Source organism: Achroia grisella, unplaced genomic scaffold, assembly GCF_030625045.1.
Source record: "Achroia grisella isolate CSIRO2021 unplaced genomic scaffold, CSIRO_AGI_Agris_v1 utg62352, whole genome shotgun sequence".
Taxonomy (NCBI): domain Eukaryota; kingdom Metazoa; phylum Arthropoda; class Insecta; order Lepidoptera; family Pyralidae; genus Achroia; species Achroia grisella.
Window position 1 is genome coordinate 51233 of NW_026712967.1, and position 14987 is coordinate 66219.

Consider the following 14987-nt stretch of genomic DNA (forward strand, 5'->3'; position numbering starts at 1 on the left):
ACCTATTTTCCTTTCCTAACGTCCTCTCCACATCTATCTCTTTCCTTGGCAAGGAATCTGAAAAGGACAGAGATGTTTCGCTCGAGCCCGATCGGCGAGACTCGGGCTGTCGCGCACGTAGTCATTCGGAGATCGTTGAACGGTGGCTATCATAGTTTTTTCATCCGCATTAAAATTAGTATTTTGGACAATATATAAACTGATTTTGTATATTTTTGCATATAGACAATATTTGTGTGTTGTGAAGTGTCATAGTGTGCTGGTGCAGCATCGTACAAGAACGAAAGGACGGCCGGCCTCCGGGAAGAAATCGAGTAATCCAGGTACCTTGCCTCCTTTCATCCTAAAAATCAAATATACAGTCCACTTTCCACTTTCCACTTTCCATTTTTCATTTGCGCATTTTATACACCATTTTTTGGCCACTTCGGCCGGATATTATATAGCCATTTGGTTCTTTCTGCTGCACCCCGCAATTAGTAGTATAATTCAAATAAGCATAATAGGTAGGTACTTCACGCATACCGCGTTATAGCCATCATAAAATCACTTCGAGTTATTCCATTTCGCATCAGTTTGTTACGTATGCATTTATGAATAGTTCAATTATCGCGTATTAGTTGTAGGTAGTTATAAAACTACTACTTGTATTACAATAGAACAATCTCGAATTTTGTTACGCATTTGTTAATTTTAATAGTAGGTATATAGTAATTATAGCAAAATGTCGTTATCCGACTTAGAAATTAAATTAAACAATTTGATCTCAAGAAGGTCAGCTTATTTCGAGCGGGTTCAAAGTATTTATAATTCTGCAAAAAATTTAGTTGACGATGTTTCTATTGAATTGTTTTTATCGAAAGTTGAATCGTTGGATTCTATACGGAACGACTATTTAAGTACGTTGGAATCTATAAACGCTATAGAAACAAGGTTGAAACCTAATCATCAGCCCAGCCATCAGGCTTGGCTGGCATTTGAAGATTTGTATTGTTATATAAAAAGACAGATTACAAAGTTGAATCTGTCACACGATTCTAAACCTAATATATCAGCATCTGAGCCGATTAAGAGTTCTAGACCAAAATTACCAGCCCTCCAAATTCCTGAATTTTCAGGAGATGTGACAGTTTGGAATTTATTTCATTCTACTTTCTTGTCAGCAGTACATAATAACGACTCACTTACTGATTTGGAAAAATTGCATTATCTGTTAGGTAAACTCACGGGGCAGGCTAGGTCTGTATGCGCAGGCTTAACTCCGTGCGCATCCAATTATAGTATTATTTACGAGACATTGGTTAATAGATATGAAGATCTGCGGTTTCAAGCAACAACTTATTTGGATAATATTTTTAACTTAAAACCTATGTCTAGTACAACCGCTGAAAGTCTAGAATCATTCGTTGATAAGTTCGCATCATCTGTTGCGGCCTTAAAAAACCTAAAATTGGATAATTTAGCAGAATTTGTATTTTTATACCTCGCATTAAAACGTTTAGACCCAGATATAGTTCGTTTGTTCGATATGGAATACCGCGGTTCTGTGATACCCAGTTTCGATAGCTTAGTTACATTTTTACGTGAACAAATTAAAATATTGCACAGAACTCCTTTTGTAAAATTACATCAAAATAAGTCCGAACGTGTCGTTCCCAGAATAACTAAACAGACACACACGTATTCTAGTACAACACAGTGTACACGGGCGAATGTAAACAATAATAATATGGTCAAACAGTTTTGTTCTTTATGCAATTCGTCAGTGCCACATGATAATTTGTATAAATGTGCCGCTTTTTGTAATATGTCCCCATACGATCGATATTTATTTGTTAGAGGTCATAGTTACTGTCTAAATTGTTTGAGTAGTAAACATAAAATAGCAAATTGTAATTCTGGTATTAATTGTAAGGTGTGTAATAGAAAACATCATTCGATGTTGCATTTCGTTAGTAACACCGGCAGGCCGTATGCACAAAACGGCCGCGACCGGTCGCTCACCGCACCCGCCGCCGCGCCACTCGCGCCGCTCGCCCCTGCCGCGCCGCCCGCGCCTCTCTCGCCGTATGCGCCGCCGCGTCTCACTGATGCACCGCGCGCATCGCATTATAACTCACAGATAGCGAATACTAGTAACGCGACGGCCGCGGACATTGCGTTATGCAGTACACAACTAGTTAACAAAACCACTCACAATACTATTTTGTTGGCGACCGCACGAGTTATTGTTTACGATGTTTATGGTAGGGAATGTTTGGTTCGCTGTTTATTAGATAACGCTTCGCAAAGTAATTTTATTACTAATAGTACATGTGAAAAATTGGGTTTATGTAACCGACGCAAGACAAATTTATTAGTAAAAGGTATCGGCGGTACGAATAAGGCTGTCGACACATTAGTAAATATTAAAATACACTCCCGATTTAATCGGAATATTTCGTACGAGTTAGATGCATTGGTAGTGGATAGGATTACGGAACGTTTGCCTAATATGACTGTAGATAGGTGCAAGTTGTCTGATTTTGACGTGTTACCATTGGCTGATGACACGTATAGCTGTCCAGGTGACATCGACATGTTATTGGGCGCATCATTGTTTCATCATTTATTGCTTACAAATAAAATTGAAGGTCAGTTAGGTTCTCCCTATGCTTGGGAAACCACGTTGGGATATATTGTTGTAGGACCCGCGCCTGCTACTTTTTGTAACAACACTGTAACGACGTGTTGTGCTATAGTATCGAATTCTCTGGACAATTTAATTAAAAGATTTTGGGATTTAGAGGAGATATACGTACCTCCTATTAAAAGTCCAGAAGATAACGCGTGCGAAAAATATTATAGTAGTACTACAAAACGCGACCCGATCAGTGGTAGGTATATTGTGGCTTTACCATTTTGTAAGGATCCGTCCACACTGGGCGATTCTTATCAGTTGGCTAAAAAACGATTTTTATGTTTGGAACGAAAATTAATTGCTTCACCCGCATTTAAATTAGCTTATGACGATGTCATTCTCGATTATATAGATAAGGGGTACATCTCACCCGCACCTACGTCGGCGTGTGAAGATAAATCGCTTTCATACGTTATACCGCATCATGGAGTGGTTCGTGAGGATAAGACGACCACTAAATTAAGAATTGTTTTAGACGCTAGCGCGAAAACTACTAGTTCCATTTCATTAAATGATATTTTGTTTTGTGGCGAAAATTTACAGGGTAATCTTTTTGATATAATAATTAATTTTCGGTTATTCGCGGTCGCACTGTCCGCAGACGTGCGACAAATGTTTTTGTGCATAGAGGTTCGTGAAGAGGACCGTAAATTTCAACGACTATTGTATCGTTTTTCACCCACCGATCCCATTGTTACCTATCAATTTAATCGTGTTTGCTTTGGTGTTAAATCTAGTCCGTTTCACGCATTGCGTACAATTAAACAGCTCGCTGAGGATGTTGGAGACTCCTTCCCGCATGCTAGGGATGTTTTAGAATTAGGGTTATACATGGACGACGTAGTCCATTCAGTCGACTCAGAGGAAGAAGGGGTAAAATTGTCCACTGAGATGATCGCATTTTTTAAAACAGCTGGTTTCGATTTAGTTAAGTGGACAAGTAATTCGCAAATAGTTCTTAACTCAATTCCTATTTCTCATAGACTCGCGGCGCTTAAGGAGTTTGATGAAACTGACACCCATAAAGTTTTAGGTTTATCTTGGTCGCCTCGCACAGATTTATTTCGCATTCAAATAAACCCGCCTAATGAGCAGTGCACTAAGCGCGCTATATTGTCATGCGTAGCTAGGTTATGGGATCTAATGGGTTTTTTGGGACCTGTGGTTTTATACGCAAAGTTACTTGTGAAACAATTATGGTTATTGAAGTGTGATTGGGATGACGCGCCGCCTGCATCGATAGTAAAACTATGGAGCCAGTACCGTAGTGAATTGCATTTATTAAATAAAATTAGTTTTCCGCGTCATGTTGATATAACGAGAGATAGCGTCGTTACTGTAGTAGGTTTTGCTGATGCCAGCGAAAAGGCATACGGAGCAGTAGTTTATTTGCATGTTAGTAATAATGGAATTAATAGCGTTCACTTGATGTGTTCAAAATCTAGGGTTTCGCCTACCAAAACGGTATCTTTGGCACGGCTAGAGCTGTGCGCCGCATTAGTACTCGCAAAACTCATTAGAATTGTGTGTGACACTTGTAGTAAGCGTCTCACTATTAGCAATGTTATCGCATTTTCTGACTCAACTGTGACACTTTGTTGGATTTATTCGTCGCCCCATAGATGGGATACTTTTGTTGGCAATCGCGTATCTCAGTTGCAGTCTTATTTAGCACCAGATAGTTTCCGTCATGTTTCGGGTATAGACAATCCTGCTGACTGTCTATCGCGCGGATTGACACCCGCACAAATTATCGATCATCCGTTGTGGTTCCATGGTCCACCCTGGTTATCGTCGAGCCCTAGCGAGTGGAAGATAGCGGAGTTCAATCCCACTAGTATATCGAATCCTCCCGAGGAAAAAACGCAAGCATTATTAGTTTCTGAAATCGAACCTAGTTTAATTTTGTTAAAATTAGCAGATCAGTTCTCGTCGTGGTGTAAATTGTTAAGATGTATTGTTTATATTTGTCGTTTTGTTAGACTGCTCCCGCATCGCAAATACATTACCGCATTTGATTTACGCTTCGCGGAGTATAAATTAATTAGGCAATTGCAGAAGTTTCACTTTTCGCATGAAATTAAAGCTATGCAATCTGGTAAACATTGTAGTATCGCATTTCGTAGACTGAAACCATTTTTAGAAAATGGTATTGTACTTGTTGGTGGACGACTTCAGAACTCTGATTTGAGTTATCAAAAACAACACCCTATAGTACTACCGCGTAACGGTCATGTAATGAATTTATTAATCGATTACTTTCACAAAATTCACTGCCACGCTGGCCCTGATTTGTTGATGTCAATTCTTAGAGAAAATTATTGGATATTTTCGGCCCGTAACATTATTCGTAGTCGAATACATAAGTGTAACCGTTGCTTTAGATTGCGCCCTAAACAAGTTTTTCCCGAAATGTCAAATCATCCCGCTTGTCGTGTAACGCCATCCGTTAAAGCATTTATTCATACCGGTACAGATTTTGCTGGTCCAATAAAGGTAACACCGCACCGTGGCCGTGGCATACGTGCGCGTAAAGCGTATATTTGTTTATTTGTGTGTCTAACCACTAGGGCTATTCACATTGAGTTGGCTTCTGACTTAAGCGCAGCTTGTTTTCTATTGGCGTTTAAGCGTTTCTTATCTCGTCGCGGACCAGTAACGCATTTGTATTCGGACAACGGGACGAACTTTATAGGAGCTAGAGGATATTTAGATGAATTGCATAAACTGTTAGTTTCAAAATATTTTAATTCAGAATTTTCGCACGTCTTAGCTGAAAATCGCATTGAATGGCATCTTAATCCCCCAGCGGCCCCACATTTCGGTGGGAACTGGGAATCTAATATCAAGAGTCTGAAGAGTCACCTATATAAAGTAGTAGGAGATCAGATTCTCACTTTTGAGGAGCTTAGCACTGTTCTCACGCAAGTGGAAGCAGTAATGAATAGTCGACCATTGTGTCGCACGTTAACATCGGATCCATCCGAACCGCTTGCTTTAACGCCGGCCCATTTCTTGACATCAACACCATTGAAATATTTGCCTGCACCAACTCTTGGTGGTAATGAAATTGATCTTAATCAACGTCATTCATTACTTACCAAATTAGTACAGTCATTTTGGTCTCGGTGGAGACGTTCATATTTGCATACATTGACAACGCGTCAGAAATGGAATACTCCGTCGAATCCCATAGCAGTGGGCAATGTTGTAATAATTATTATAGATAACGCACCTCCTCTTCATTGGCCTTTGGGTATCATTGAAGAAATTTTTCCCGCGAAAGATGACATTATTAGAATAGCTAGAGTCCGAACTTCATCTGGCTCGTATCTACGACCAGTAGTTCGTCTGTGCCCACTTCCTAATCAGTAAATAGTAAATATAGTTAAGCTCCGTTCTCTTGTTAAATATATTATTAGTTTGGTTAGTATCCTACATTTTAGTTAGTTTGTTTTGTATTTGCTTTTTTTTTTTTTTGAAGGGATCCTTCAAGTGGGGGGGGATGTTTGCGCCTGTATACCTATTTTCCTTTCCTAACGTCCTCTCCACATCTATCTCTTTCCTTGGCAAGGAATCTGAAAAGGACAGAGATGTTTCGCTCGAGCCCGATCGGCGAGACTCGGGCTGTCGCGCACGTAGTCATTCGGAGATCGTTGAACGGTGGCTATCATAGTTTTTTCATCCGCATTAAAATTAGTATTTTGGACAATATATAAACTGATTTTGTATATTTTTGCATATAGACAATATTTGTGTGTTGTGAAGTGTCATAGTGTGCTGGTGCAGCATCGTACAAGAACGAAAGGACGGCCGGCCTCCGGGAAGAAATCGAGTAATCCAGGTACCTTGCCTCCTTTCATCCTAAAAATCAAATATACAGTCCACTTTCCACTTTCCACTTTCCATTTTTCATTTGCGCATTTTATACACCAATATGTAATGGAATTTTGATAGGATGTTATTATCTTAATTAAGTGGACGATACTTAGTACTTATGAAGTTTAGATTTTTATTACTCTACCAGGCTTAAACAGTTACTTAGATTAATAATTGCTAAATTATTTTCATAGTAATAAATAAATAAATAAATAACCATATACAATTAACATAGCGCCATGTAGGCACACGGTAAGCAGAGCTTGTGTTCTGGGTCTAGTACACATACTATATAGATACTTTTTTTTGTATATACATACATAATATACTTAGAAAACATGCAGACCCATACAAACAATCATACTCATGATATAAATGTTTGCGCCGTGCCAGGAATCGAACCATCGAAAATAAAGCAGTATGCTAAACCACTAAACCACCGAGGCCGTCAGTAATGTGGTAATGTCGTGTGGAAATTTATTATATGGCAAAGCAGCTGATATATATAATGTATGTATATTGCAAAAAAAATCCAATTATATAAGTCATGCAATTTATTATATTGGAATTCGTGGTTCATAACTTACTAATATTGTCACTGTCTCTTCACAATATGTATGTATACGCAATATAAAAGAATGTTATGTATATATGCAACAAAATAATTCCTTATTTCTGTGACATTTATTTTTCCCTTTTCGATATATAAAACTGATTTATTTTTCGAAAAAGGAAATCTTAAGAACACTATGTACAAGTACAAAACCGCAGTCCTCAAATTTCATTCAATTAAAATTAGGTCTTATTGGAATGGGGATTAAACTTTACAATGTGATATCAAAAGATATTTTGGATCTACCTTTTAATATTTGAATATTGACTAAAAAATAATAATTACTGTATTTCTTTCTAAAATAATGTGTTCTTGTCAACTGAAGTAGCTAGCCGAACTATAAGATAGATATAATGATAAAACATATGACGTGCGCAAGAGGCCGCATGATCCTGTGTGAATAAATGATTCTGTGTTTGACTTTGACTAATATGAATTTAGTTAGGACACCAATTTGATATTCCATTAAGTGCCCAATACAAATCATTTATTTACTACCTGAAAAATAAATAAAGAAATCCAATATGTATAACTTTAACTTATTTCAAACTATTTTCAAAATCATAGGTAAATAAAACCTTTTTTACGCCTCTGCGCCTCGCCTCTCTCTACAGAAATGGCTTAAATGTGAAAATGGATTTTTGCATTATCCTATTGTTATTCCGAACAACTTACATATAAAGTCGTAAGCATGGCTAGTAAATATATAAAATCCAATAATCCTTCACACAAAATCCTCTTATTATTAAAAATATTAAAATGATGAAAGGTGTGTACATGAATAATTCATAGCACTATCGTACCTCATAAAACCTTTCTGTATCTATATATATAATAAAATGTCACATACCGTTGTTTGTACATTAAAGAAGCCAATACGATAATTATTACAATTTTTGTCTGCCTTGGTGATCTAATGATTTTTACACAAGGCCATACTTCCGATGGTGGCAAGTTCGAGTCCTCGTACGACACAAACATTTGTATTCTTAGGTATGATTATTTGTGTTGGAAATATAAACATTCCTATGTATATTATGAATTTACAAAAAATAACGTATTTAAGTATTTCTACCACTTATCTAGTAGTTACTAGTAACACAATCTCTGCTTTACTTGGGACTAGATGATACTGTGTGAAGTGTGGGGATTATTATTATTGCACACGTATTTCCCAAAAAAAATACATTGCTTAATTTAATACTAGTTTCACCGATATTTAGCTAGAAGTCTAATTTAAAATATGTTTCATTTTAACAAAGGAAAATTCATTCCGTGTGAAGCAAGGGCAGGTCGATAGTATAAATTATAGAAGCCTACTCAGTTCACGTACTCGCCCCGCCACGAGTCGTGACCGTCCCGCTAGATAAATCATAGCCGTTTACACCTAATACCTGTCTAAGCTCTACCTGACCCAAATTGCTTCAATATAAAACCTGGCACTCACAAGCTATCAGAACAGGCGCCTGCCAGACAGATAATTATGTATATGTAACTTCATATATTACTTGAGAAAGTACTATTGTGACTATTATTTTTGTATTGGATAGAAATGAAATGTTTATTGGTTGCTTTAAATATGCAGTGGTATACCAAGTTTTATATACGTCGGTATACATAGAATGATAGACCAACTATTCAAACTAGCATATAGCATTAATGGTTGGTCTCTCACATTTAATCAATACAAACATACAACATGTGTCACTCAGTGGTGTCAAGTATAATAATAATGTTATAAATGTATACTAATTCCAATTGTAATAATAATTACACTACAATTTGAACAAAATAGTACAACAAAATTGGAAATACTTAACTAGCCACTTGCAAACTGAAGTAATTTCTAGAATACTACATGTATTTACATTTCTTTATTTCATATGGAACTAATTTGAAAGTACATTTTGTTCAACAAAGAAAATAATCGAATACTTACTTATAAAACGCATAATATCGCATTAAGTACAAATTAAGAATATATGTATATAACTATATATACTCAACGAGAAATTAAATTTTACTCATAAAATTATTCGAATTAAAACCCATTTAACAATATTAGTAATAATCAAATTAATTAATTACTCAAAAATATCACTGTATAAAAATTAATCCACGGATTACAGTGTAAAGATTCTATTGCCTTAATTGCGAAACAAAGGAGTTTTCTTGTTAGAAAACAAAAATATAGGAAATAATGTAACCTAGTTGTAAGTAACTTTTGATTTTACCAAAATATTGTGTATTACTCTTTCATTGAAAGGATATCGCATTCCACTCGTCTTTACAATTTTATAGATAATATTTTAACCAATATTTGATCCAGAAATTGTATAATTAATATTATAATATAATGTACCTTCTAATGAAAAACACCTCTATATCTGAAAATTATGTTTAGATTATCATATGACATAAACTAACAACTTTCATTCTCAACTTCAATCATAATTATGTATTCAAATATATTGGATTTGAAAACAGTTAGTCAAACTAATCCCAAATTGACGCAGCGGGCAAGAATGAATCCCATTATTCATTTAAATATTGGTTCTTATATTTTCATCACGTCGGCAATTTTTAAACTTTTAGATGCTGTTGTAAACGTTTATAATTATATATTATAGTCCTTAGTTCGCTATAAAGTTATATCATTATTAATTATGAATATTAGAAATGTGTATGCAACTATCAAATAATGGAATACCATATATATAAAGATGGCTGATAGTATCAAAATCTGTTCCTGAAACTATCAGCAAAACTTTGGAGTGTTGATTATTGCTCTTACTGAATTTCATAGCCCTTGTATATTATTTTATTATTTATAAAACTTCCTGTACAAAAATATCGCCGTATATAAATAAATTTTTTCAGACAAAAATAGATTAAGAAAGTTAGATATAAAAGTAAATAAATACAACAAGTTAACACTTATTTCGTCGTGTGCTAATGAAATTATCTATAATATATATATTTCATATAAAACTCTATATTTATAGCATTTATTACTGTGATTTAGTTAGTAGGTATTCCATTGCCACGTAGAACTATTTATTCGATTTTCACCTTTACATTTAATGTTATAAAGGTTCATTAAAGTGTAATGGGATTGGTTCAAGTATGCCACTAATTTGTTAATATGTACTCAAATTACAGTTACTTACGGTTTAATGGAGCCTGCTTTCTCGATCGATTTTACCTTTCCGGTGATATATCCGTTATGAGATTTATGATACTTGGGATCCAGACACTGAAAACTGTTTTTTGATTATATTTCTGAATATAAATCAATGTAATAACTTCATAGCTGTAATCCTATAAAATTCTTATTGTATTTGTAATTCTGTATTCGTTGTAGTTATAGACACTACATCATTATGTTACAAATGAGGTTTCTGGGACCTTATCAGTTAGTATTCATGAGGACCAAGGTCTCATACCTTCGTACTCTATAATTTTACAGTTTACAAGCTCTCGGCATAGAGTTAGAGGTTAGAGGCCTACGCAGAAGACTTTGTACATAGCCTACCTCGTTAAAATCGTGTTATTTAATAGAATTTTCATATAAAATTAATCCAAATATCTATTCGTATTCATTTTTAACAGCCGTAGGCCATTTATATAATAAATATATTACAAAAAATACTTGAACCTTTATTCTGTTGTTACATAAAACATTCCCGTTATAAATAAAATCTAATAAGACTTCTCATTCAAATATTCTACAAAATATTTACAAGACATAAAATAATAAGTATTGTCTGCTTTGTATTCGGTTTTTAATAACATTCTGTGTAAATATTGTATAAAAAATATTTCTTCTTTATTATATTTAGGTCATTCTAAATAAGTGTCACGTGTATATATGTAGATAGATACGAATATTGAATCAATATCTCGGATAGATTTATGCTTTTGACTTGGAAAAAATCACGAACGTATATCGTATAAGAGAATATTAGATACTAATATAAGTATTAGTATCTAATATTCTCTTATCTGTGGTATTAGTAATAGTACTATATAACCTGTGAATACTGGTTTACAGTATTGCCATTTTTTAAGAGTATCTCATGTATATATATATATATTATTATACTGTTTAACAGCTGGTAAGGCAATAGTTTTGTATATTTATCTTTCTACGTATTCAGCAAATATGTAAATGAAATAAACAAGTTTATATTCTTTTAGATTTAAATATAAGGTTTGTTTTCCAAATACAAATATAATGTAAAGTACCGACACTGCAAATGCAAACACAGATGAATTGAATAGCTCTATTTGAAGTTGGTTGAGAGCGAAATTCATTGTCGATTCATGTACCTCTTCAATGTACCTATTTTTTTAACATCCCCAATTTTGTATCGCAAAAGCCATTCCACGTTTTCAATAAATTAATTGAAAAGGGGCTTTGGGCTAGCCCTTGTTTTGTCTGGACAAATACAATGCAAACTCATATTTCAATACTGAACGGTCTATTAAGTTCGACATCTAAAACTCGTTGCCTTTCTATTTTAAATGCTTCAATTTAAGCGTAATCCGCAGCAGTTCCGTATTTTCAATTATTATTTTTGCGGTTTAGTGAATACATTTTTTTATATTAGTACAATACCTAATCTGGTCTATAGGGGATTGTTAATGATATCGACCATTTGCCCCATCGCTACCCTATCAAGTCCCCTATAAGGCACAATAATAATGAATTGACCACGACAGTCTAATTGACCGGACCTCATCCCCATTTCTTCTTCCACTACTTCAGTATTCCATCATCATAACTAATCCCAGAATTATCGAACATAACATGTACAAAACTATACTTACTGTTATAAAATATTATAGACTAAAACTAAGTTTTAAAATAGTAAACCCAGTTAAATAAAAACTGTGTTTGTAGTTTATTGTAATCTATATATATAAAAATTAATCCATCCATTCCCTTGGTCACGGCATCACACGTGAAAAGCTGGTCAGTTTTCACTAATTCTTTCATTGTTGCGTTTGTTATAATCAAGAGAAAATTCTTATAGAAAAAAAATATTTAGACAAGACAACGTCAGCGGGGTCAGCTAGTATATAAGAAAATAAAATTGTACCTGTAGTGGCGTTTGATTTTTTATCAAATACAATTATTCATGCACGTAAAGCTTTACCCGAATTGAGCAATTTGCCTTCTATTGTCCATTAAAAAATGAAAGTTAACGCGTTTCTTACTATAATAGAGCAATTATTCAATCACTAGTCTATAATAAGTGACCTTATTTGAACTCTATGGTAACTTTAACATAGAAGCAGCATGGCTGCAAATAAACGCCGATTATAATACTACGAGTCTGTAAGAAGGACCGATGTAAAATGTTTTATATATATTTAACGAAGCATCTAAACGGATTTAGTCCAAACGAATAATCAAGCACTACTTTTTATAGATGGCTGAACATTTATGACTCTTTTACCTTTTATATAATACTTTTTTAAAAACTTTTTCACGGATGTTTACTATTACATAAACGATGGTAAATATACCATGATAATATTAAAACTCTTGATATTTAGTGTTACAAACTGTCCTGTGGGCTAATTATGTAACACGATATGAAATTGTTTCTGTTGAAGTTGTGATGCAATATGAAATCATTTCAATTTAAAAAATGCGATCAAGTAAGGTCGAATGAGCGCAACATAAATCATTTCTATCGATAAAACACTACTATGAAGTTGCAGCGGAATATTGTTAATCCGACCAATTTAAAAAGTCAGTACATTAGATAGCTTATACCTTTAGAGGGATACATTTTAATTTATTGGGTTGTTACACTAGTTGGTTGATTTGAAACAATTTTTATTGCGTTCAAAAATTACAAAATATACTGCAGCGTTCACTTGTTCTTTTATTTTAATTTTATTAATAGACATTTAATAAAATAAAATAAAGAAAGTCTATTCTATTCTAATGAAAAAATAAGGTTAATAATTTTGAATATAAAAGCATATTTTATACAAACTATTTATAATCATTAATAATATTAATCTAACCTACAAATTAAATTTTCTTTTCTGCTATAGATACCTAGGTAAGTACGTAGGTATCCATATAAATTTAAAATGATATGGGCACATCTTTTTAAATTTGTACATAATTGTAAAAACTTTAAACAAATAAATTTATTTACTTTAAACAAATCACAGAGCATCATAAACGTTGTATTCCGTTCACAGAGCACCGTATTCATTGAAATAGTTTTTTAATTATATTAATATCATAATCAACCCTAATTTTATATTAAACATTTACTCTAGTTAATACAACATTCTATGTGATTTGGGACGAAAATAAAATATCGAATTTGCAACACTGATGTCGTGTTGTGAGTCGTGACAATTTTCCCATTTTAATAAATTTAAAACCTTTTCACGACTTTCTACGTAATATTTAATATAATAAAAATATATGTAATACTGAAAATTACCAAAACAAGATAAATAATGCTGCTAATGCTGATATTTTAAAGATTGTAACCAAAAGAAACACCTTCTAAATTGTTTCTCATAATGTAAAAACCGTTTCAATTCCACGCTGTCATTTCGGCAAAATAGCGATTACGTGACGTTGCAACGAGGTTACTAAATCGACATTCGATAGAAATAATTTTTATCGATACGTAAAGTTGCGTTTACGTTGCAATGCTAGTTGACAGCGTCAAATGGCGTCTATATGATCGCATTATTGACAGATGACGTCATTTTCACTACGTTACATACGAAAATCGTTGCGAACGAAGTTACATAATTAGCCCACTGGTCACGAGTACTTTAACCGAAACAGCTTCGAAATATCAGGAGCTCTTTAATAATAGTATTATGGTAAATATATCTTTTATAGTAATATTACCACAATATATAATATACAATATGAATAGATTATAAAAATATAATTGCTAATAAATATATTTCCTTTAAATTTAGAACACACACAAATACAAATTGTAAGTTGTGTGTGTTCTAAATTTAAGCTATGTATTATTATGTTATGTGTGCTACAGCTTTTCGATAATAAATAAATAATCAATATCAGACTATTATATCAAAAATTACGTTACAAGGTACTTTTATCCTTCAAATTAATATTCAGTAAGTTAGGAGTTAAAATAGTGTATTAATTTGAATCCTTCTCCTATAAATCGTCTTACTCTGTGTTATAAATTGAACCGTTTACTAGATCGTTGTGTTTTATTATAGAACTTTTATTATATTAAGTTTTTACCGCTACTTTATCTTTCTTCTTTCTTTCTTTCTTATTATGAAAAATAATATAACCGTTCTTGTAATATGATTATATTACAAGATTGGTTATATTATTTAATATTATTTTTATTCTATCATCTCATTAAATTTCATTATGCTGTCTATGCATAAAAAGGTAATAAACTTTCCTATTTATAATATAAATATGAATTATATAGTATAAAAAACCCTAAACTCTAATTACAATAACTATAAATTATTATTGATACGATTATAGATAATTTAATTCACTTTCCATAATCGCTACTGTGTTATTGATGTTTTCATACTCTGCAACCAGGAAAACTGGATAAAATGAATTTATTTCGGTCAATACGGTAGCTTAGTAACCCTATTTAACACCGAATCTGAGCGCCCCTGCTTACGTCCCGCCGTATTACTTGCAGTCCACTGCGCTTATCTGGATCGGAGGATATCGTTAAGGAAAGGTGGGCGAAATGTTATTACAAAATTCTAAATAGAGCAATATACGTAAGCCGTGCGTGAAATTCGAATATGCCA

At 33.5% G+C, this 14987-nt stretch overlaps 1 protein-coding gene across 1 annotated transcript; it reads left to right on the forward strand.

Annotated features, from left to right (window-relative positions):
• Window positions 1-724: 724 nt before the first annotated feature.
• Window positions 725-6055, forward strand: LOC131849000 (uncharacterized). The gene has a single exon (XM_059198970.1). The coding sequence runs from the start codon at window positions 725-727 to the stop codon at window positions 6053-6055; it is 5331 nt and encodes a 1776-aa protein (XP_059054953.1).
• The last annotated feature ends 8932 nt before the right edge of the window (window positions 6056-14987 follow it).

Coding starts and splice junctions, on each gene's coding strand:
- LOC131849000 (XM_059198970.1), top strand. CDS start 725: ATGTCGTTATCCGACTTAGAAATTAAATTAAACAATTTGATCTCAAGA.